The following is a 25,782-nucleotide window of genomic DNA, read 5'->3' as shown; positions in this document are numbered from 1 at the left end:
ATAAATTTATGAAATGGGGTGAAGCAATTCTATATATATATTAATTTATGAAATGGGGTGAAGCAAAGTTCTGATCTAAGGGGGAATCTTTAGAGAAGTTAAGCATATAGCATATGGGAGTAGGCATATAAATCAAATGCCTTTAAGCCCCCCCCTTTTTTTAAAAGTCTTTTCAGGCCAGAAACTATCTTTGCGTAGCGAGAGTAGCGAGGCTCCGGTGTTCATGAACAGCTGAATCTCAACTGTCATGGGGCAAGAGGAAAGTCCCTAGGCGAAACACTCACGAAGCGTGAGGTTCGCCAGGGAGCTTTCCTCTAATAAACTATGCTCGTTACCCTCATTGGGATTCGGGCGGAGAGAAGCTTGGCGTGAAGAAAGGTATGCCGTTTTTAGTTAGTTTGCTTCAGTCACGAAGCAAGGATTGTCTGGGAGTCGGACGCGAGAAAGGTACGGAGTTAATTAATTGCTTCCGTTTTCACGAAGCGGATTTTCTCTGTGCCTCCCGAGGTAGCGCATATGAGACGGGCAGACGCATTGTTCACTGCGGGGGCGAAAGCATAAATAAACGGAGATAAGTGTTTTCTCCGAATCGGGCAAAATTAATCAATTCGGCAAAGCGATACTTATGTCGGTCTCGTGTGTAGAGGGTACGGATGTGCTCACGAGGGGAAAATTACTTGTCAAGGGTAAGGGCGACAAGGTTGAAGCCTAAAGGTGAAGGGGGGAGGGTATGATCTCCGTAAATTTTTGCTGATTCAGTAATGGCGGATTGGGAGGGTAAAGGGATACATCAAATCGGGGATTTAGTAAATTCAGAGGGTATTATACAATTTGAGGAATTGATTAAAATACATAAAATAAACAGAAGGGACTTCTTTAAGTATCTCCAGATTAAGAGTTTTCTTAGGAATAAACAAGGAGGGCCATTGGGCTTTCACCCAACCGAACTGATGGAAGGGCTAACTATGGGGGAGGAATACTCCATTAGGCTAATATACGCTGCACTGGCAAAAAATAGACCTGATGATCTAGATGAGCATAGGGCTAAATGGGGGGAAAGGATAGAGGCTACCCCTGAATCATTCAACGAATCACTGGAACTAGGCCGGTCTATGCTATGTTCTGCCCCTTTGCAATCCCAACACTACAAAACACTATTCTCGCTATATTATACTCCAGCCAGGATTGCGAAGTGGGGGGGCACCGAGGGTACTACATGCCCTAGATGCAATTCTACCGAGGCAGATATTGTCCACATGTTTGCTACATGTCCTCAATTATATACATTAATTAAGGATGTCGAAAAATTTTTAATCAACTCATTAAAGATAAGGATAACCTTCACTGTAGGCTTAATTATGCTGGGTGTGGACGCAGGAAATGTGCAAATGGACCCAGGCGATGCAATGTTTGTGTTTATGGCAGCGGCTGTCTTTAGATTAATGCTAGCCAGAGTATGGTTAGATAAGAATCCCCCGACCTTGCAAATATGGCTATCAAATCTTATTGCTATACATAATTTCGAGAAATACATATATGCAAGGAAGGGTAGGATAGGGAGAGCTCGAGGTATTAAGATATGGGGACCTTTGGAGAAATGGAGAACAGGAATAGGATGATTCATTTTGTTGTTGACTTACAATTGTGTTTCTTATATAATATGATATATGTTGTCTTGGCCTCCCCTTTCGGTGGTTAAATAGTTTCGATTTAAAAATTGTTTGGTTATATTGTGAGACGAACAAATGTAGGAGGAAAATTTTGTATTCTTTTTTGAAATGTGTGCTTTTTGAAATGTAAAATAAAATATATTTAAAAAAAAACAAACAAAAGGGCAATGATGCCATTGAGAGGGTCAACAGAGTTATTAAGTGTGTGCTGCAAGTGGCCATTCACAGTAAGAAAAATGTAGAACATGAACTTATGAAAATGCTTTGGACTTACAGAGTCACAAGTCATAATTCTATTGGAGAGAATCTCTTTGGGGTCAGAAGAGGTCGCATTCCTTATTCTAAAGTCAATCCAGGATGGATGGAGAGGAGCAAACAAGTTATTTGGGATGCTGAATTTTTTAAAAATTGTATTCTAGCATCTCAACGCAAAAATAAGGTGTATTTGGATAAAAAAGCATGGTACCAAGAATGTCCATTTGTCTATAGGAAAATGGGTTCGTGTAAAATCTAACAAGATGGTAACTAAGGGTCAAAGCAAATTATGAAAATGATGAAAAACCCCGTTGAAGTATCTGATGGTAATGTACGTCATACGAGTCATTTATCCTTAGTCAAAAGTGAATTTTTTCCTAGTGATCCTAAAGATTTGTGTCGTCCAGGAACTATTGGTGGATCAATATTCATCCTGAATCATCTTCCATGTCCAATGTTTGTGTTCAGAGAGAGGATGGTCCTTCTGATGCAGTTCTTCCATCAGTTGTGGTTTCCACTGAAGGCCTTCCTCAACCTGAAATCTCATTTGATCGTTGTAAAGAAATTATTTCACAACATTCCAATTAATTGAAAGATAATACCTTGGGTAGAAACATTGTTATACCTAAACGTTTTGACGATTTTGTTTGTGAGTCTTACATTTAGTTTTTTTGTTTCATTTGAAAGAGAGGATGTGTAGTATCATGGTTTAGTATTACGTCATGGTTTGAAATTGCATGATTCTTTAGAATTAGGAATCAGCACAATTCCATGGTTCTTTGTATTTATTTCTGTGTAATGGAATGTTATATTCATTCTTTATCTTTCACTCGGCGTGATTGCTTAATTCTGTGGGGCTGTCTTAATAAAGAAGATACCAACTGTTCCTCTACTTCCAGCCTCGTTACTACACAAAGGACTTTAAAACCCGGCTTTTGACGAGAAAAAAACTGCTTTCCAGGCCCTGAAGTTTCTGGCTGGCTTCTTGCTTGGTAATTCGGTTACCATTCTATAAACCAAATTTAATTCTACACTGATTACAAGTATAAAATAAAAGCTTCCGATCTCGATGCATGCGAACAGAGGGAAAATTGGCCATCTTGTGATAAAAATGTGAGTAAATAAATAAAGGGGAAAAAAACGACAGTTAAATCCCAACACTCTCCTGTGACCTATTAACACCCCGTCCGATCTCTTTTCTAAACACGCCTCCAACTACTGTTTATTTACCACCGATTCGTGACAGATAGGACACCTCTCAGATTCTTAACTGGTAACGCCCCTCCAGTTAGTGACGGGTATCCATCCGCCTCTTCGCTAATCGCAACCCAGCTGGTTTCTATTTTCCAGTCCCACTATATGCGCCATAGAGAGAATCTTGAGATAATAAAAAAAAACACGGCAATAGCAAGACGCTGCTATCTGTGCACAGACCGCCATCACGTGAGCGCCTCCTTAGCATCTCAGGCTCCCGGCACAGATGAAACGGCGTCCCTAACCGCCCGGATCCTCCATTCAAAGGTTCGGAAACGTCAGAATGGGCGCGTGCCCGGCAGACTACGTCATCAGATTCCACCAGAAAGCAGCTGGGGCTCGCAATTTACGAACCTTCCTTTCTTCCTGCCCGGGTGCACGAGCCAGCGCTTCAGAGGTTTTTAACCTGCTTGAACCTCGGCCCTGCCCAGTTCCCTACTGCCTGCTCCCCCCCGTTACCCAGCGCTGATCCGGGCAGCAAGGCACGTTTGAAAGCGCCGGTTGGCGCGCGCTCGCGGCCTTCGGCCAATCAGCAGGCTGGGTTTTTTCGCGCTGCTTGGAGCAGGAGGCGGGGCAGGGCCGTGGAGCCGCGGGTTTTGTTGTATTGATTCCTGGCCAAGGAAGCGCCGACTGTCCACCTACTGCCCCAACGATGAGCCACGGGCAGGTTAGTACCTCCGGGACACTGCGCTGCGAGTCCGCTGGGGTAGGGCAAGCCTAGCGTCCGGGTTCTGGGGTTTAAGAAATGCGGATGAAAGAGCAAGGGCAATGGACTCTAGACTGAGGCAGTCTTTGGGGGTGAGGATAGGTGGGGGGTTTATGCGAGACCTTCTTTCTCATGCTTTGTTGGCTGTGTTTACTCCCCTGGCCGGAGTGCCGCTGTGCTCACTGCCGCCTCCCCACGGTGGGAGGCCATGTTTGAGCGCGCGCAGCGGACAGGCATCCTCTGTACCAGAGTCCGCAGCCCACAGCCACTTCTGGGTCGTGTCCGTTGCAGGCATACATTAACGTCGTGCCTGCACGCTGAGGGAGTTCTTCATTTCCCCAAGCTGTTTTCAAGTCGTTGTGCATCTTCCCCTTTAATTCGCTGCTGTTTTTTCCTATGGAAGTCGCTGACATCTTTTCTATAAAGTCAGCCTCTGTCACCTTTTCTCGCACTCACTCGCAATGTATATCTCTACTCATCCCCTCCCTCCCCCCCGGTCTGTCACTTGTTCCCACGTCACTTGTTCCCACAGTCTGTCACTTGTTCCCACGTCACTTGTTCCCACAGTCTGTCACTTGTTCCCACAGTCTGTCACTTGTTCCCACGTCATTTGTTCCCACTGTCTGTCATCTATTTCCACTGTCTGTCACCTATTCCTACTGTCTACCTGTCACCTATTTCCACGTCGCATATTCCTACTGTCTGTCACCTAGTCGCACTTTCTACCTGTCTCCTTTTCCCAGTGATTTTTCCTTCTCCACACTGCCCCTTTTCACAGCCTTTCCTCCACCCCTCTCCCATTGTCCCTCTGTTGCACTTTTTCGCAGTCTGATTCTGTCCTCCCCTCATTTCCACAGTCTGCCTCTCTGCCCCCCGCCCATAAGTCTCCCTCGCTGCCCCCCTTTAACCACAGTCTGCCTGTGGTATCTTGGTTTAGGTGCCATGTATCTTCACCGCTTTCCTGCTTGCTCCTCAGCCAGTGTGGATGAATAGTGGAATGTTGGTATGTGTGATGTCATATAGAATGTGGAGGATACCTGGTGGATGGATGTCAGTTGAGCGATTGGACTGAGCAGCAAGGGAGCTGCTCTGGTGGGGCTTTCTATATTCCAGACCGGATCCTTCTGTAATCCTATACTGAAGATCTAATAAACCTATTTAATCATCATTCTTCTGCTACTTCTATACTTATTACACTAACCATCTGCTCCCCTCCTTTAACCACAATATGCCACTCTGCCATCCCCGCCCTTCCATAGTCTGCCACTTTACTGTCCCCGCTCCCACAGTTTGTCCCCACTCATGTTAATAACATTTATAGTGTGATCTGCTGCCCAGAAAGGTATAGTGGCATAATCGGTAATTGGACTGTTGAAGTGACTAGCAGCTAGAAAAAGTTGCCTAGTATGCACTAGCTACAAAGCTTGGGGATTTAAACTTATTTTATGGGAATTGATAAAGGTAATTGCAGAGCTCTAGTCCTGTTAACAATGATCTCCATAGTGACAGTAACCCCTCTCATGAAATAATAAGAAAGTACAGCCAAGTGTTAGAGACACTTGTTTGATGCGTATATTAGAGGCCAAAATGTTAATCTCCTTGAGGTCTAAATTATATTCTTCAAACTCGGTGTGAAGCTATACACCATACTTAGTTAAGTGATACGTGGATAATTAGACAATCATATGTATAGTTTAAATTTTTATGGATCATTTTCAGGGTCTCTCAGTTAAAACACTGCTATTGTACAATCCTATACTATATTTGATATTCAGGACACTGTATATAGCCCATGTGTTTTACAACACTTTGATGCATTTTCAAGGCTATTTATGATTGCTTGTTCAAGTATATACGTGTAGGCCAATATCTGTTCTCTCAGAAATTTGTTTCTAGGAGCATTTTGTTTGGTCACCTAGGAGCAAATATCTTCAGTAATATGAAGTGGTCACTGCTCTAATACAGGGGTATCTGTCGTTGAATAATAACATTTTGAGAATTTTATTTTTTGGTAAGACTTCTCCACGTGATTGGAAGCTTTTTTTTTACTTTTGCACTGTAAATAGTTTAACAGCTGTGTACTACTTTCGCGCAATCTTTGTCTCAAATTAGTTAAAATTGGCATTCATGACCATTGCTATGTGGGATCTACAGAATAACTGTATGTACACATATTCTGATTAATTTTATGCCCTACTGGCAAGCACTGGGAGAAACTCTTACCGGTCATGAGCCTCAACTCAAGAGATCTCAAACGTAACAAGAAACTATTAACGTGCCTCTTTAGCTGAGCTCACACTTATGGCAGAGAAACGTTCCAATTGTGTTCTTGAAATTTCCAGAAATTGTTTAACGGTCTATATAGAAAAATATGACCTGCAGACATGAGGTAAAATCTTGATGTAAATTATACACAAATTCAATGCTCTGTATTATCAGTAAAATGTACAGTTGAAACACAGCTTTATTAACGACCACAACCTGACTCTGACATCTACAGGCGACCCAGCTCACAGTAAGTGCTATTAAAAAGTAATATGCTGCTTGTAAAGAAAACTGCAGAAATACAACCAGCTGGAAAAAGCAAATATTCTTGTGAAAGTAAATTAAGGTAAAAATGTTAAACGTTGCACGAGCTCTCTCTCCGACATTGGTTGTCTTAACCATTTGGGGAGCCATTGTCCAGAAATCTATCAATGTTTGGCTTGTAAAACTAAGGATAGAATATAGGTCCTGTTTCAACATTTGCTTTTAACTACTGCCGAGTCTTGGACCCTGAGGGACCCACTCTGCTTAAAGCCATGGTTTTAACTTCACATCTGTGTGATTTATCTGATTATCTAAATATCAATGAACACTGCTCAACACTTGAATTTGAAGAATAACATTCAGACCTGAATGAGAACTAAATATTTTGCCCCTAAGTACACTGAGCAAACCGGTACCTCTAACACGTAATTTTACTAGATTCAAACCAACCCTTTTTTCAATTGGCAGCCTCTATAATTGGCATTTAAAGGGCGAGGTGGAAGCCCATTTATCAATCAAGTAATCTTTATTCGGTTTCACGTCGGAGAAACATAAAAGTTACAAAGGTTACAAGTACATAAAAACAGTAATACATTAAAACATGATTACAAAAATTAGACCCCATATACAATTTATGGTTAAAAACGCAATACCCAGCCTCCCCAATTAATCAAAACCTTAAAGTGCAATGTTCCCGGAAAACACAGCTTCCTATTTTATTTACTTTATGGCGCACACTAGGCCTAATAGGTCCTACATAGATCATCCATTGTTTAAACGTCCATACAGGCCCTGGATTTCACAGTAAAAAAAAAAACACTATAAAAATAATACAGTCCTTTCAGCAATTGAAGATACATTAGGGCAGGACGGGCCGGAATACAATTCATTCTTTTTAAAATGGGAGCCAAAAAATACCTTCGGGGGGGTTTCATCAAACTTACATAAAAACATAAAATGCAGCAGATCCTCTGGAGACTGTCCGTCACAGCCACAGAGAGCTAGCACTTGACCTCTACTATATCCCTTAGGTCTGGCTAGCAAGAGGTGATAAAGGTTAATCCGAAACCTAGTTAATAAGAACCTCTTGTGTATTGATAGAAACCCCATTAGATAAGGTTCCATTGTCTGAATTGTTTTGAGCATTAAAAACGTACGAACACTTGGTTTCAGCATCGCCTGCGCATCCCTGTCCAATTTCCTTGAGGTTAAGAAGGCTACCTTAATTAATTGTAGATCCTTCTTAATAATGGATTCAGGGTTACAAAATAGATCAGCACGCCCTACCCCTTCCAGGCTGCTTTTAATGTAGTTAAGCCAGGGAATTTGGGATGCATTATCAAGGGATGTACACTCTCTTAGAATTAAATGGTTAAGAGTTAACTCTTTGATCAAGTAGCACCTCAACCAAATCACCAGAGGGTGCAGTGCAAGGACATCACTTAGATAGGGGACCCCCAATTCCTCATGGACCACTAGGTTAGATATTTTTAAATTAGTTTCCTTAGACTTAAATAGTTCACTAGTATTATCCGGTATGTGGTGCAGTTTTCGTGGGTGTCTGATTTGGTTTGGATATTTAACATTTATTGGAAGAACTTTCACTATATGTTGGTTTTGTCACTATGAAGATGTACGTTTGCCTAAGTAAGTTAATCAAATGCCTCGTTACCTTGTTGTCCCAGCTTGCAAAATCTGAGATGGTGCCTTCGTAGTATCGAAAAAAGTAGTGCAGCAAAAAGGGGAACAACTGAAAGACTGGGTAGTGCAGATCTAAGAAAAATTGAATTTGTTGTTGAGGAACAGTGATCCGTTGCAGTTGACCGCACATTTCGCAATGCAGTTTCATTGGAAGCCACTGAACAGTGTAATATCTGAAGAAGACCTAGACCAGCTTCCTCACACTCGAGGGCAACCAGTCTGCAGTGTTCTGAACTCTTTACAGACTAATGCCTTAGTTAGGGCGACCCCCAGTAGGTCAAAACTCCTATCCACAAGCTACCAATGTGTTTGTAGCCATTACTTTGTTAGAAAGTGCGGAAGGGCAAACGGCAGTGGAATGGCAACTGTAAATTAGAGCTACAGTAACATCAGGTTTCTGGGGCTATTGGGGGGGGGGGTTTAAACCAAGCAGCAAGCAAAGACTAATGACATCTTGGACTGAAGTGGGACATGTGTCCAAAAGTCGTTAGAAGTGCTGAGAATCAGAGTGGAGAATTTAGTGGCATACTTCATCATTCTGAGTTTAAGAGATTATATAACATGACTGTATTTCCTCTTTTGCTTGGCTGACATAAACACTGTGCCAAATCTTCCTGTACACTACCCTTCTGGTCTTATTGGATTTAAGACCAGCCATCTGACATATGGGAAAAATGCGCATTGAAAGTGTGTAGTAAATCTTGTAGAGGATATAGTTTAAAAGGAGGGAAAAGGTGAAGAAACCTTGTAGAACTCCCCTGAACTGGCTTTAAGGCAGACTGGTGAGGTAAATCTACATATAATTAAAATCTTGTGCAAGACATTTGCCACCCGTTTATTTAATGCAAGGTCCTAGACTCTGCTTCTCTCAGATGCCACAGGAGGAGCACACTACTGACTGTTGAGCACAGTTGATAAATCAAATAGGGTCAGTGCCCTTCACGGCATGAAGCTTGCTAGGAGGGGATCCAGGAGATATAATTCAGTATACAACTGGTGCTGGTGGATCGCAGCTCTGTCCTAATAGGACTAGAAAATGCAGTGTTGACTAATTTAAAAACATGCAACTTTGGTCAAAAAAATAGTTCTTGCACGAACAACACCTCAAACTTATCTTAGATGTCAGGTGTTCCATGAATACCTTCAGTGTTTCTCTTGACCTGTAATATGTATCCACATGGACCCAAAAGCCAAAGACGTCTTTAATCCTTACGTTTTTCGTTATCCAAGACCAATTTATTATAATATACATATGGAGGATTTCAGCCAGCCATTTTCTTTCATTGGCCTGTTCCCTATTCACATTTTCTTCCTCCTACTACAGGATGGGCAGTGGGTCAGCCCGCTAAAGCAATTTAACTGTAAGTGGTGATTTTCCGCTCTTTCCTAAGGAGTGCATCTACGCACAAAGCTGTTCCCTACATGCCAGGGACTGCTTTTCAAACCAAAAAATATTTTTGATATATGCATGATTGTGCCTGGTATTTATGACATCACTAAAGTTTGGCTTATTTACTATTTTTTTAGCTGTTCAAAATTGTCTGTAGAACAAGTTCAAGTTGAAGTTCAGGAATTTATATAGCGCGCTACTCACCCAGAGGGTCTCAAGGCGCTTGAGGGAGGGAGGTGAATTATTTATCGAAAAGCCAGGTTTTTAGTTGTTTTCTGAAGGAGAGATGGTTCTGTGTAAGGCGGAGGTGAGTAGGGAGAGAGTTCCAGGTCTTGGCCGCTAAGTAGGAGAAGGATCTTCCTCCCATGGTGGATTTGTGGATGCGCGGAATTGCGGCGAGTGCCTGGTTGGATGATCGTAGTTGGCGGGTGGGTGTGTAGAAGGCAGTCTTGTGTTGAGGCATTCGGGTCCTAGGTCGTAGAGGGCCTTGTGTGCGTGGGTGAGGAGGCGGAACGTTATTCTCTTGTTGATGGGGAGCCAGTGAAGGTCTTTCAGGTGACCGGAAATGTGAGCTTGACGGGGGATGTCCAGTATGAGTCTGGCTGAGGCGTTTTGGATGCGTTGGAGTTTTTTCTGTAGTTTGGTAGTGGTTCCGGCGTAAAGGGTATTTCCGTAATCCAGTCGGCTAGTGCCCAGTGCGTGGGTGACTGTCTTTCTTGTTTCGGTGGGGATCCAACGGAAGATTTTTTTGAGCATGCGTAGGATGTTGAAGCATGAAGATGAGACAGCGTTGACTTGTCTGGCCATCGAGAGGGAGGATTCCAGGATGAATCCCAGGTTACGTGCGTGATCTGTAGGTATGGGTGCTGTATCTAGGGCCGGTGGCCACCATGAGTCGTCCCAGGATGAGGGGGATGATCCTAGGATGAGAACTTCCGTTTTGTCTGAGTTCAGTTTTAAACGGCTGTTCTTCATCCATTCGGCTACTTCTTTCATTCCTTCGTGTAGGTTGGTTTTGGCGGTGTTTGGGTCTTTGGTAAGGGAGAGGATCAGCTGGGTGTCGTCTGCGTAGGAAATGATGTTGAGGTTGTGTTGTCTTGCGATGGAAGCGAGGGGACTCATGTAGACGTTGAAGAGGGTGGGACTGAGTGATGATCCTTGTGGTACGCCGCAGATGACTTCGGTGGCCTCTGATTTGAATGGGGGAAGGCGGACTCTCTGGATTCTCCTGGTGAGGAATGAGATGTTCCAATCCAGAGCTTTTCCTTGTATTCCGATGTTGTTGAGGCGTTGTATGAGGGTGCTATGACAGACTGTGTCGAAGGCGGCGGAGCGGTCGAGTAAGATGAGGGCGACTGTCTCTCCGTTGTCCAGTAGTGTTCTGATGTCGTCTGTGGCTGCGATGAGGGCGGTTTCGGTGCTGTGTTTGGCTCGGAAGCCGGACTGTGAAGGGTCGAGGGAATTGTTGGAGTCAAGGAAGGCGGCGAGCTGACTGTTGACAGCTTTCTCAATTACTTTGGCCGGGAATGGGAGGAGTGAGATAGGGCGGTAGTTCTTGAGTTCTGAGGGGTCTGCTGTGGGTTTCTTCAGAAGTGCGTTGAGTTCGGCATGTTTCCAGCTTTCCGGGAAGGTGGCGGAGTCGAAGGAGCAGTTGATGACATCGCAGAGATGGGGTGTGATGATGGAGTCTGCTTTGTTGAAAATGTGGTGGGGACATGGGTCGGTAGGTGATCCAGAGTGGATGGAGTTCATCAGGTGGATGGTGTCTTCAGTAGTGATTGGGTTCCAGGTGCCAAGTTCGTTAGAGTGCTGATTTGGTTCGGGGGTGGGTGTAGTGTACTGTTCTTCGGATTGGTTTTCAAAGCTGTTATGTATGTCGACTATTTTGTTGTGGAAGAAGGAGGATAGAGAGTCACAGAAGACTTGAGAGGGAGTGATGATGTTGGTGCCGGCGGTGGGGTTGGTAAATTCTTTGACGATGTTGAATAATTCCTTGCTGTTGTGGGCGTTGTTGTCGAGTCGATCCTTGAATGCCGATTTCTTGGTGGCTCGGATCAGTTGGTGGTGTTAGCGGGTGATGTTCTTGAAGGTGGACAGGTTGTCAGTGGTTGGGTTTTTTCTCCATTTTTTCTCGAAAGTACGACGTAGCTTCTTGGATTTCTTAAGGTCATCAATGAACCAGGGGGCCTTCTTGTTGCCTTGTTTGGTCTGATGGTTTTTCAAGGGTGCTAATTCGTCAGCGCTGTGGGTGATCCATAGTGTGAGTTTGGTGGCAGCATGGTTTGGGTCCGATGAAATGGCAGGGGGGTTTTGGTTAAACGATGTGAGGAGTTGGTCGGAGGTGATTTTGTTCCAGTTTCTTCGAGGAATAGGTTGTGGGGGGTTGTGGGTCGTGGTCTTTTTGTAGCTGAATTGAACGCAGCTATGGTCCGTCCAATGTAGAGCTGTGGTATGATCGAATGAGATGAGTTTGCTGGAGGTGAAGATAGGGTCGAGCGTGTGTCCGGCAAGGTGGGTGGGGGTGTTAACAAGTTGTTTTTTTCACAGCAAGGTTTTATTGATAGGATCGGGCAAAGAAATAAGTGTGGCTCCCCACAGTCAGGAGAACACCACCAGGCATCTTGGTACAGTTACAGTACAGGACTAAGCGTCCAATCAAGGAACCGAGAGAAAGCCGTAATAAGAGGAAACGGCTACACCCGCCCCTATCCCTTCCAATCCCAACTACCCAACCCCCCCATATCCCTCCCTGTGACCCACCCTAACCCCGTGCACATGTGTACGAATAGCGTTAGTGCTTGGTCGTGACATGGCAACCAAGGCGTAATTTACAGGCTCGCCGGACATCAGGGGGCTAAAGATCTTCCTCGGGGTCCTCCGGAGGGTCTAGTGTCAAACCCCTATAATCTGCCCATCTCTTTCACACCTTAAAGTGCTTGCGGGGGCACCCTCGTGCTTCAAATATCGGTCGCTCCAGACCCATAAAAATGTCCAGTCCAGCTCTCCATGCATTAACAAGTTGTTTGAGCCCAAGATTAGCCATGTTGTCCAGACGGGTGGTGGTGTTGCTGTCGTTTTTCTTTTCCAGGTGGAAGTTGAGGTCTCCCAGTAGAATGTAGTTTTCGGAGGTGATTGCATGTGGGCTGATGAAGTCAGTGATGTCTTCGTTGAAATGTGTCTGTGTTCCTGGTGGTCTGTAGATGAGGGTGCCTCTAAGTGTGGTCCTGGGGTCGGTGTGGATCTGGTAGTGAAGGTGTTCGGCGGTCGTGAGGTTATCGTCGGAGTTGGTCGTGATTCGGAGAGTGTTCTTATGGACTATGGCTATTCCTCCTCCTGTTTGGTTGGTGCGGTCTTTTCGGATGATCTTGTAAGCTTCCGGGATGGCTATGGCGATGTCGGGGGCTGATGATGCGTTCATCCAGGTTTCTGTAAGGAAGGGGTCATCCAGCGATATGGTGTCGAGTAGGCCCCAGAGTTCAGTGGCGTTTCTGGACTGAGCGGGTGTTCAGCAAGATGCATTTCAGGTGGTTTGAGTGGGAGCTGTGTTTGGAGTTCGTGGATTTGATCTGGGTGCTGACGCAGGCGAATTTGCAGGAGTGGCAGGCGAAGGCTCCGTGGGTGTGTCCAGGGACAGCCTTGCAGCATTGTGGTTTGCGACCGGGGTTGAGGGCAAGGAGGGAATCGGCGTCGTATGTTATGCGGGTGGAGAGGTTTTTGTGGGGGCCAGGGGGTCTGGCGCTGGGCGCGGACGGGCGTAGACGGGCTTACGTTTGGCGCACCTTTGGCGCGCATGGGGCGCGACCGCTGCGCGGAAAGGCATCTGTCATATGTGGAAAGTGGGAGGGGGAGGGGCGAGGGAGGGTCAGCTGGGAGGCGGGAGCGGGGTGGAGCTACGGGCTGAGAAGCACAACAACAACAAAATGGCTGCACCAGTTCGAAAGCGAAACTGTGCGAGACGGGGGCACAATCAGAGGCACAATCGAGCAAAGATATTTTAAAATACAACAATGGTAACAGGACAATGCGCAGCTTGAAATGAGCAGCACTAAATATGCAAATTGTACAAAGCAGGCAGCGGCAGCAATGCGGGGGTGAAATAGCGCAATGAGAGGCAGCAGAGCTAGCGGAGCGCAGATACGGTGGTCAGTCGGCTGGCAGGCGCTACGATACCGCTAATCTGCTTCAAAGCGCTCAGCTATCTCAGGTCACCAGTCCTTGGGAGCGACCTCTTCTGATCGCGTCAGGAGAACAGTAAACCCTAATCTTGAGTAGACATATTGGTGAATGAGATCATCCTAATCAAGGGACATTTTTTTACTTCTTAATTTTTCATGTAGAAATTGTTTTTGCAAATGCCGTTTTACATTTGTCAAATACAAGTTCAGTCCTAGGTGAAATATTGAATAGGTGTCTTAATATCTAAACAAAAGTTTACTTGCATCTTTAAAGACCCACAATGGATAGGGAGAGCCAAATCCCTTACATTAGGAAGTTTCCAACATTTTCTTTGGATAGGGTGAGGGGAGATCAATAGCTTGCTAATGCTGGCAACATAGTTGCTTTTTCAATTTGTGTGGGAAACCTATTTTGAAATCCTCTGGGTTGAATCCAGTCTTTATCAAAATAGTGGGTAAAAGTTTGCAGCGTCCATTTAAAGTGAACATTTGAGAGGAAGAAGTCATGGTTAGTAGTGTAGCTAAGTTCGGTGATTTATTTTTTTATAAGTAATCAATGAATGGCTAATTTAGTTTTGATTTTTTGATACTTTTTATGTTTATGTAAGTTTTCTTTTGTTTGCAGTTTAATTAGTCTGAAACTCCTGGATTTGAAGGATTGGTTCCAAAGTAAAGATCACATAAGGAATTTCAGCAGTACACCTCAAAATGAAACCAGTACCCCAGATTTTGGGAAACTCTGCTCTGAAAATCCAACATACTGAAGTCAGCCGTGATTGTTCGGTGTACCTGAGCAAAGCACAAATTTCTGCCACCTTGCACGATAGTGTCATACAAAAATTGAGTCCCCAAGATACATTGCCATTTATTCAAGTTGAGAAGTTAAAAGATCTTACATCCTGTGTTCTTAATGGGGAGTCGGGTGCTGAAGAAGCCACAGTACGGTTTGAGCCTCCGGAAATAAAGCAGATTGAAACTCCACCGAGTACCACCCCTGTTAAGAATGGCTCACCAGAAATAAAGCTGAAAATCACCAAAACGTACATGAATGGGAAACCTCTTTTTGAGTCCTCAATATGTGGAGACAACGAATTGGATATTCAGCAATTGGAAGAAGCTGGAAATCCTGCAAAGGAAAGAAGGAGCAGGAAAAGAAGTATACAGTATGACTCCATACTGGATGACTGTCTCGTACAATCCACAATAGCATCAAAGCTGTCTGGTGTTGCTGAAGAGGTATGGTTTCTATAACCTATATTAAAGTAATTTGTAACGTTTTGGGCTTCTCCTACGTAGGTTGCTCTTGATTATACCTTAGCTTTCCCATACCTGTTAATCCATTTTTCTCACATTGTCCTCTGAGTGAGTGTTGGATTGAATAAAAAAATAAGTAAATGCTTCTGCCAGTTAAAATAAACCTATAAAAGCATGCATTCTGCTATTTCATCTGCTGGAAAAAAAGGCGCCATGAATTTTGTTTTTTGTTTTTACACTTTCCTAAATACATTTTCTTTTCTACAAACAGTATTTCTTCAGAGGTCAATTTGAACGCCATTGTACTCCATTACTGCTAGGATGTCTCCACACATCAGCAGTAGATATTTTCTCCACCATATGTTATGTGTATTTGTAAAGCATGCTATCACCTGCTATAGGATTGTGGCACTTAGCGGGTGTGTGTGACTAGCCCTGCCTATGGTAGGTTGGTTAATTGAGGAACTCAATAAGAGCGGTGGAGGCTCTAATATGGAGTAGGAAGTCAGTTCATGCTTTAGGTGCATTGTAAAAGAACGCCCGTCCTCCTGATCTGGTTCTGTATATGCGTGAGATGTGTGCGAGTAGGAGTCCTTTAGAGCAGTATCTCGGTAGAAGGAGATGCGGCTGTTCAGGGAAGTGCGGCCTAAGTTGTTTAGTGCCTTTTAATAAGGTTTTAAGGAGTTTGAAATTGGCACTTATGTGTGAGCTGCTTCAGGTGTGGTGTGATGTGAGTTATGTGTGGGAGGTTGAGCTTTAGTCTGGCTGCCAAGTTCTGGATGGTTTGTAGTTTGGTGATCCCGGTGTAAGGAGTGTTTCCGCAGTCTAACTTGCTGGCGATCAGGACGTCCGTGACAGTTTTTCTAGTATTGCTTTGAAACCATTTGAAAACTTCTCCAGCATCTTTATGTTGTGGAAGCAGGAAGTAGTTGACTTTTGAAGTCATGTCCAGCTTGCTGGCAATGGTGTTGAGGTTCCTGGGGGTTGGTGCTGGGTGTGTATCAGAGTGCGGCTGGCCACCAGTTGGAGTCCCATGGCAAGGAGTATGGTATATATAATTTCTATCACAATTCAGTACAATTTATTATAGATTTAATCTACCACTCCCACCTCACAAACTTTTATACCCTCATAAAATACCAACCAACCACTCCTCACACACCCCATACTCACTATATCTAAAACCCTTTTACATACAGGTGAACACAATCAGTCATTTTCATTATTTGTTCAAAGGTATCCATTAGTATAGACGTTTCAAGATATTTTCCTATACATCTATAGAAATACGTATACATCATTTCCGTCATTCATTTTATAATAGATCACAAAGCGTTGGGCCTGTTGCATCAAAAGTACATGTTTTTATGTTATGGTTTCAGTTATTTGCGACACGTTTTGATACAACTGGCAGACACCGTACACCTTCTCAGGGCACCAACAACCACCCACCTAAAAACAAACCGAGGTTGACATGGGAGATTTTACAATTACCTATAATAAATAATCCATTATAAACAGGTGGGCAACAAGAACCGAATTTCAGGGGGGGGGACTGAAAAATATTTCGGGTAGCTAATTCTTCTAATCATAGACAGTGGCTGTAAGAAGGGGTGATCACACAACAAAATCCTCATTTTCAAGTAAATGGTCATTTAAAGACCTGTTAAGAACTCTGGTGCGGCTACAAGTAGATGCTCACCAGCCCGCAAAGCTGTGTCAGCCTGGGCTGACGCACACGACGGGGGGGCTGAAGCCCCGTGAGCCCATTGGGTGTTGCGCGCCTGATTATAAATATCCTCCTGTCCAGTGACCATTAACTGCAAAGCAAAAATAGACCTCTCTAATTTGCATATTTCCCCAAATCACCATAACACCACACAATGTGCTCCATGTAGACATGCAACAAATTGTACACCATTTTGTGAACCGTTATTAACATTTATTTATTAATGAAGTTTTAAGTTTAGAAAAATTTTATTGAAAGAATATAACATAAGCTTACAAAGTAAGACAAAGAAAATACCAAGCAAAATTATACATCAAGATATTTAAAGGTATTCATATAAGCTACAAAAAGAAACATCAAAAATTGAGAATAAATATAAGCAAAATTGGCAACTGGTATGATATAAGGTAATAAAAGATATACTAAATATACATTGTAATTACAAGAAAAGCGAAAATAATATTAATATGTTTATTAATGAAGTTTTATATAGCACAAAATGACCCAGACATGTGTCAAGACAGCTTCACATTTAGAGTAGGTAGGAAACAATAGGGGCAAAGAAAAATTGTTACAAATAAGTGCGAGGTGTGAGCATCAGAACGCTCAACAATTTGAGATCGGACACATCCAGTAATGAGAGAAGAGCAATCAATATATACAATACCGATATGTGCATGACCTGCCAACACTGATCAACACCGCAGTACAAGCATGTAATGGACAATCGCAGCATACAACCCGATCAGTAATGGGAGACGAACAAACCATATATACGATACAAATGTGAGCAATGGCCTATTAACGCAGTTATATTCCCAGGTGTACAATCATGTAATCCATATTCACAGCAAAGCAACAGAAAAGAGGGCAGTAATGAAGCAGCAGAGCCGAGCCTTTGGTGCAAGCATTTCATCAAGATTTTTTTCACTTCCATTTTGAAAGAAGCGTTGGATGGGATTCGATGGACTTCTGGTGGAGAGTTAAAATACTAGTTCATAGTAAGTCTTTGTTCACCAATAACCATGTTGCCTGAATATTCCTTTAGTATGTATTTGACAAGCGGCTAAAGCCCTTTGACGTGAAAGCTGATGTATTTGGCGAGTGTTACCTCAAAACTTTGTGTCTTTTCAAGGATGTTTTAGAGGTTTCAGTTAGGTCTATTTTCACAAAATTACACACATTTTGATGGAAGAGACTGCTTAGGTCGGGTTGACCAAAGTAGTATAGGGATTGTTTAGTGACATGGGAGATAATGACACATAGTTCCCCAGAGGTGCAATGGGCATGTGCTCCTGTTTTTTGCATCCACCCTACGGCCACTATGGTATTTCAGTAGAGGCCGCATATACTTGTGTGGTCTCTTTTGAAGCACTGATGATGCTAGCGCACATGTAGCACAAGTGCTATCCTGAGATGGTGTTTCTCCAGTTGCATGCTCCCATCCAAATGAGGAAAACACTTTGCCTCTGCCTGTACCGTATTGGTGAAGTGGGTGCTAAATCAAACATGCCTTTAGGAGGCACAGTCCCTGTTTATGCCTGGCGCACCTGTTTAAAGGCACACCATGACCCAAACAAGGAATGTGAATCGTGTAAGCAATACGGTCCCTGATCCAAACATTTCTGTGATGCTTGTTACGCATCAAGCAATCAGTTGGATGAGATTTTGAGAAGATATGACACTGTGGTAAGTGACAGGGTTGGTATGGAGAAAGGATTTGAGCACCAAAATGTATTGCTTTACAGGAGCTTGGAAGGGGTTTGAAATATAGGATATCGACATACTCCCATCACTGTAGAGATTGTGGGATGTAGTGTAGAGGAAGAAAAAATTAGGCTTACATTCTCTCCTGAATGTGTAGGATCAGAGCAATCTCAGTTGGAGTGGAGATTATTCCTGGGAGTCGGAGTGAAAGCAGAGCAGGCTTATTTCCTTGTTTTATTTTGCTAGGTTATCTCCCATCTATGTACTTTTAAGCTGAATTGGTGTGGATGCAGTTTAAAACGGACGCCAGGTAGTCAATGTAGCTGGCCTTGTATATAATGCTTAGAGACTTAAATGTGTCGGAATAGAAAGCTACTGATGAATTCCTGTTTGTGTGGGCCAGGTAGTCCATCTTTAACAAGCTTGTCATCAGATATGGGGCAAAATAGAAGATTCCCTTTATAGGAGTTATGGGTGTGGGCAAAGAGATTTGAGCGAGTTGCTGCACCTGTCGATGTGCAATATGATAAGAGCCAGTAAAGTGTATTGCAAGGTGTGCTTTGGGAGTCTATTTGGCACAATGCCGTCTGGAACTTTTTTGTTCAGTCTGAAGCATAAAGCAGATCAGGTTAATGCACATACATGGACTTGGTGTTTGTGGTTATGTCGAGTAAACTTGTAAATTGGTGCTTGTGCCATTTGATGAGAATACATTTTATATTTGTTATATTTAATGCGAGAGAAAACGCTATTGGAGAATCTCTTGGGTATTGTATCAATTATCCCCTATACAGATTCTAGCTCCTTCATTTTTGACACTTGCCAGTTTTATATACATTTGACCCACGCAAATAGATCTGCTACCTTGATGGATCAGGTTTACACTACACATAACTTCAAATCAAGTAAACCACAATTCATTCCATCACCAAAACAACTGGTACACCTCAGCAGCAACTTAATTGTGAGGACTAGTAAGTTTTCTATAGTGAAGATGCTAGGGGATTTAGGGACAAATGCCCTCTTATAAGAAGCTTAGAATTAACGTCTAGTTATTTGTCACTGAATTCTTTGCCCAAACTACTGAGCATTCATTATCTTGGGAGATCATGAGGAGACTGTCCAATTGCAATTGGCATTTAAAGAGTACCAATTCTTTGAAAGTTCAATATCTAGACTTTTTTCTGTGGACAGGGGTAAGTTCCACATTCTGGGTCCATTCTCTGAAAAAGCTTGATTTAAAGTTCCTGATTTCGTGAGGGTAATAGTTTCCAGGTGGCAGTGTGCCACGTGGAGAGTTATTAAGCCATAATCAGTTTGCCAGTTGGATACATTGGAAATCCTCCTGCTTTCTGGAATAAGTATACTGGTTTGAATATTTCTCTCTCCTAAGTCGAAGCTAATTAAGAGTGAGCAGGATTGATGATATACAGTTTATCATTAAGTGGATTATTATTTGGGGTGAGCGATTGCCCACTTCATGGAACAATGACACTAACTTGTCTGGATCAACCCCCAAAGTCACTAAATTAATCAGAGCTCAACTCCCTGGTAACTGTGGCACAGAGCAGACCTTTAGTTTTTTTTTTTATTGTTATGTGCTTACAAAATTGCTGAATACAGATGACACTTGTTAGTTTCAGATTATACAGTATACAAGGTAGTGCATTGGGGGGATTTGAGTGCAAACGTTTACGTCTTTTACACTGTCTCGACGTGCATTTCTCAATTGCTGATACTAGTATGTTCATATGGCACAGTGATATTGTGCTTGTATTAGTTGCTTTAGTCTGGGTCGGATTCTTCAGCTGGAGGGGCAGATATGTTTCATCAGAATGAGTTCCATCTCCCCGCACCCATTTTCGGGGACCCCTGTGAATAAATACTGCTTTTTCTGCCACCATTGCTCTATCTAAATCACGGCACCAGTGCTGATGTAGGGGGACAGCTGACACTCCCCAGTGTTGGGCAAGATTACTTTTGGCCATTGTGATCACTAGTGTCGCCCCAGAGCAGACATTCTTAGTTTGTGCAATATGTACATTTTTGTTGTCTCATAAATACTTTATTTCGGCCAAAGGCCATAAAACCTTTCACAGCGACACAATATATTCAATTGTCTATACTCCACTGTACTGTAAACATGTATTGAACAGCGTAGAGTTTTTGGAGCACGTCCATTAGGCTAATTGGCCTATAATTATCTGGTTTCTGTTTACTGCCTTTTGTTTGGATAAGGACAATTTCAGCCCCTTACCATGTTGCCGGTACTGGAGCACATGCTGCTATGGTGATACTGCTTAGGTTGACATACGGGACCCAAACCTTTATCGTGTTTGAACCGATCTCCAGGGAGTATATCTAATCCCGGGGCTTTTACCTGCTTGATTGTATCTATTGTGTTCAGTTTCTTTTAAAGTAAAAATTATCGTATCTCTGTCTCCCTCATCATTAGGAGGTCCACAGTATTCAGTGGCGGAAGGCTGAAAACCAGAGTATAGGTTGGTAAAGTGCTTGGTCCAGACTACCGAATCCAAGTGATGCTCTGTTGCATTGTTATTGCTGATGTTAGACTTGTCTCTGCATAAGCACCTACTACCTCTGCAAATGTCTTATAGATAATAGTCATTGACTGTATTATCTGTGATCCGAGGCCATTTAAAGACTCCACGCCTACGGTTATTCCCTATAAGAGGCTGTTTTTGATAGGCAAGTACCGGGTGGCTCGTCCCTTGCTATATAACCTGTTATTTCTAGGCCGAGGACGGTGGTCACTGTTCTCTCTTGCGTCTACTCTAAAGCTCGCAATCCTGCTACAGCTGTGCATACTGTGCATAATGTAATCTATTCTTGACTGCGAGCTACCTTGTTAAAAATGTCTTTAGGGTGCAGTTACCATTCCCGTTGTTGGTCACCCTTCCGTTACATGCCCTTAGATGGTGTTCTATGGTAAACTGCATTATCTGTATTGCAGCGTTAGTGCATGGTTTTGGCGGGCAAGCCTCTAGCTGTGGCAACCCCCAAGCAATGTCCTCTGCCTCAGTGAAACTTTCTAGGCCATTAAGTGGTTCGTAAGTGCAGTTAAAGTCACCACATGCAATTGCGGGGTCACAGGGATTTACATGGTTCAGGGAACTGCCCAATAAATCGGTGATCACGGTATTGAAATTTTGCCTTATTGGACGATTATAGATATTAACAAGCATTTGCAATGCAATAGGTCTCGCAGCATTAAAGTTTAAGTTATTGGCATTGTATATGACAATGCGTTGCATAAATTTTTTAGCATACTTTGAATTGGTGAGCAGTTTGAGTGTGTGCAAGAGTGTTCACAGCTGTTATTATTCGCGCAGCTCTAATGATGCACCTCACGCACCGGGCTGACGCAGTCATTATGCACCTCACCACGGGGCTGACGCAGTTATTATTCACAAAGCTCTGATGATGCACCTCATGCACGGGCTCACAGCTGTTATTATTCACGCAGCTCTAATGATGCACCTCGCCACGGGGCTGACGCAGTCATTCTGCACCTCACCACGGGGCTGACGCAGTTATTATTCACACAGCTCTGATGATGCACCTTTGGCACGGACTCACAGCTGTCATTATTCACACAGCTCTGATGATGCACCTCACGCACGGGGCTGACGCAGTGCCAAGGCAGTGCAGCATCTTCGCTTGCTGCGCTGCGCTGCATGAACTCTTTGCAAATATACCCCTAGTTAAGTATGTTGCGAGGATTATTTGTGAACATCGCCTAATGCACCATTAATTAAGAAGCAATCGCCTGATTGCACAGCCGTTGACATGTGAACTCGCATAGCTTGCCACAACCTACCTGTCAATCAAAGACTAAGCTGCACACCAACAGTTCCCAGTGAGGCCGAATTGCACATGATGCATGTTCCCAAGGTCACAGGAGGCGCCAGATGAGAGCAGAGAAGACTATAGCGACGGATCGCGCAGTCCAACCCTTTAATACGCGCGTTAATGAGATGAGTGATGTGAGTAAACCACTATGAGATTTATTTACAAGCCCTTTGCGATGCCGGGAAGTCACTTTCTCCCATATTAAAAATGACTCACTTGCAGCGCAGGGTGCCTGTAAATAAGTCTCTATCAGTGCGCTTCACACGCACTCATATTTAGCAATCCCACATTTCGAGTCCGCGCTTGACGCTGCACTCCCTGAGCCCCTGCACGTCCCGAAGTTTGAGTAGTCTGTAATATGCATTGGCAATTATTGTTACAATCAACAATATAATCATTTTGCTGTAGCACACGTACGGCTGTGCGACGTAAAAAAACCAAAGCTGTTTCATAAACTACCTGCAAACGAGAAACCAAGCTGTCAAGCCTATCTGCCCTATGCTGGCTCTGTGTTGTTGGTCTTTGTCTGCTTTTTAACAGATTGATGCTGCCAGAGAGGCTCTGGGTTTCAGCTTATGCTTATCACGGATCACAGGATCAGGCCTGATAGGCCAATATTTTCAAAGACTGTGTTTAACTGTTGCACATCTTTTAGGAGCCATTTTAGACCGTCATATTTTAGATAAGCGTTCAGTTTCTGAATACAATATTTACAGCACAACAGTCTTATTCAGCTCACAAAAAAGTGTCACTCCAAGTGTCACACGTGAGGTATTGAAATGTCACACATAAACACAATGCAAATATGGGAATGTCACACATACATACACACACTAAAAACTTGGCAGCTATGCATAAGCAAACTAACAATTTGGCAGCTATGTGCAGCCTGCCCTCTGCTGAGAACTGCAGTCAGGCAGTCTGTCTCCAGTTAGTGCCCTTCCATTTCAGGTATTTTGCAGCAGTGTTGAGATCTTCTTAGAGTTGTTCCTTGCTCAAATGGGTGTAATTTCTGAGGTTTATGTTTTGCTTGATTTTGCTCGGGAGAAAGTGGTACTCATAGTTATAATCGTTGAAATGTCACTCATAATTACACTGAAATTATGAACATGTAACGCATAGCATTCTGAAACCTTGGCCACAATGAACACAGTATTGAACGCACTTGTAGGCCCTCGAGAGAACGCCCTGGGACCCCCTGTATCACGTGCTCCCGTTCAGAATCATTCTAACCAGCCTTTTCAAAGATGGCAGCTGCCTCCGCAGGCCACGCAGAGCCCCGCTCCGTTTTCTATGTTCATGCCGGCTGCTATGTATGCTAATCATAGAGGAAAGCAGGAAGTGATAGGCGGAATCCCCGCCGCGCGCTGGTCGATGGGATCGCTGGAGGTCCTCCCGGCTGCACGCGGTGCAGGCTGGGATCGCGGTGGCGGCTGCGGGCCCCGGCTGACAGAGCCCTGGGAGATAGTAGCGGGAAAGGAGTGCGGAGTACTCGGCGGCAGCACGCAAGGAGCGGCTCACACCGGGGAGGGGGGCACCCGGCACCAGCGAGCGACCCCCCCCCCCTCCCCCCCCCCTCGGGATGGGAGACAGTCTGGGTGAGCTGGGGCCGCGCGCGGGGCACTGTGTTGTTGGTCTTTGTCTGCTTTTTAACAGATTGATGCTGCCAGAGAGGCTCTGGGTTTCAGCTTATGCTTATCACGGATCACAGGATCAGGCCTGATAGGCCAATATTTTCAAAGACTGTGTTTAACTGTTGCACATCTTTTAGGAGCCATTTTAGACCGTCATATTTTAGATAAGCGTTCAGTTTCTGAATACAATATTTACAGCACAACAGTCTTATTCAGCTCACAAAAAAGTGTCACTCCAAGTGTCACACGTGAGGTATTGAAATGTCACACATAAACACAATGCAAATATGGGAATGTCACACATACATACACACACTAAAAACTTGGCAGCTATGCATAAGCAAACTAACAATTTGGCAGCTATGTGCAGCCTGCCCTCTGCTGAGAACTGCAGTCAGGCAGTCTGTCTCCAGTTAGTGCCCTTCCATTTCAGGTATTTTGCAGCAGTGTTGAGATCTTCTTAGAGTTGTTCCTTGCTCAAATGGGTGTAATTTCTGAGGTTTATGTTTTGCTTGATTTTGCTCGGGAGAAAGTGGTACTCATAGTTATAATCGTTGAAATGTCACTCATAATTACACTGAAATTATGAACATGTAACGCATAGCATTCTGAAACCTTGGCCACAATGAACACAGTATTGAACGCACTTGTAGGCCCTCGAGAGAACGCCCTGGGACCCCCTGTATCACGTGCTCCCGTTCAGAATCATTCTAACCAGCCTTTTCAAAGATGGCAGCTGCCTCCGCAGGCCACGCAGAGCCCCGCTCCGTTTTCTATGTTCATGCCGGCTGCTATGTATGCTAATCATAGAGGAAAGCAGGAAGTGATAGGCGGAATCCCCGCCGCGCGCTGGTCGATGGGATCGCTGGAGGTCCTCCCGGCTGCACGCGGTGCAGGCTGGGATCGCGGTGGCGGCTGCGGGCCCCGGCTGACAGAGCCCTGGGAGATAGTAGCGGGAAAGGAGTGCGGAGTACTCGGCGGCAGCACGCAAGGAGCGGCTCACACCGGGGAGGGGGGCACCCGGCACCAGCGAGCGACCCCCCCCCCCCCCCTCCCCCCCCCCCCCTCGGGATGGGAGACAGTCTGGGTGAGCTGGGGCCGCGCGCGGGGCACTGTGGGAGCTGGGGGGAGGGGTGACAGAGTGCCAGGGTTAGCCCACCCCCACTCAACATATAGTGTCATGCATTTTACCCCCCCAAGCCAACTCCCCTCACTGGAGAACTCCTCCCCCCCCCCCTCTGCAGGCACCGGGGGGCGGGGGTCTCATGACACCCCTTGTTTATTGTACCCTCCAGAACCTGTCACCACCGCAAGTATGATTGTGTCCTTTCCAGTCACTGCCACTTGATTTATGTGACCCCCTCAGGGGGAGGGGGGGATGCCTGTATGTGTGTGTGTGTGTGTGTGTGTGTGTGTGTGTGTGTGTCTGTGTGTGCGACAGCGGAGGGGTGGGGGGGGGACGTCTCTCCATGCGTGTATGTGCGCTTGTGTATGTGTGTGCGCATGCGTGCAGGGGGAGGTATGCCTGTGTATGTTTGCGCTTCCCAGGAGAAAGCCACGGCGAGCGCGGCCTGCGCCGATCGCCTTTTGCGAGATGCGCGCGGCCAGGTGCTGTCTCCTGGGAAGCAGACCCAGTAACAATAGATCTCGGCGAGACAGCGCTTACGCGCTGTAACGCTACGAGACCTAAAAAGGTACACATTTTCATTGGTGTGCATATTCATGTCTTATCTAGGTATACTGCTAGTAAATTGGGTAAATCTATAATGTAGGCATTAGTTCGCATTCCCAGGGTTATTTTGGTCCATATTGCAAGCTCCCCTGAGGGTCTTCCTCTCTGCGATGGAACAGAATTCTTATAATATGTTTTGTATCCTAACTTGTATGTTGGGGGTGGGGAGGGTT

At 44.5% G+C, this 25,782-nt stretch overlaps 1 protein-coding gene across 1 annotated transcript in view; it reads left to right on the top strand.

Annotated features, from left to right (window-relative positions):
- Positions 1 to 3,499: 3,499 nt before the first annotated feature.
- NSD2 (nuclear receptor binding SET domain protein 2) overlaps positions 3,500 to 25,782 on the top strand; it is a 1,128,833-nt gene continuing 1,106,550 nt past the window's right edge. Inside the window, exons 1-2 of the mRNA XM_086964209.1 lie at positions 3,500 to 3,846; positions 14,306 to 14,916. Coding sequence (XP_086820335.1) covers positions 14,389 to 14,916 — 528 coding nt within the window. The 5' untranslated portion in view covers positions 3,500 to 3,846; positions 14,306 to 14,388. The remainder of the gene's footprint in view (positions 3,847 to 14,305; positions 14,917 to 25,782) is intronic.

Source organism: Lissotriton vulgaris, chromosome 3_2, assembly GCF_964263255.1.
Source record: "Lissotriton vulgaris chromosome 3_2, aLisVul1.2, whole genome shotgun sequence".
Classification (NCBI taxonomy): domain Eukaryota; kingdom Metazoa; phylum Chordata; class Amphibia; order Caudata; family Salamandridae; genus Lissotriton; species Lissotriton vulgaris.
This window is presented reverse-complemented; position numbering and strand designations above follow the sequence as displayed.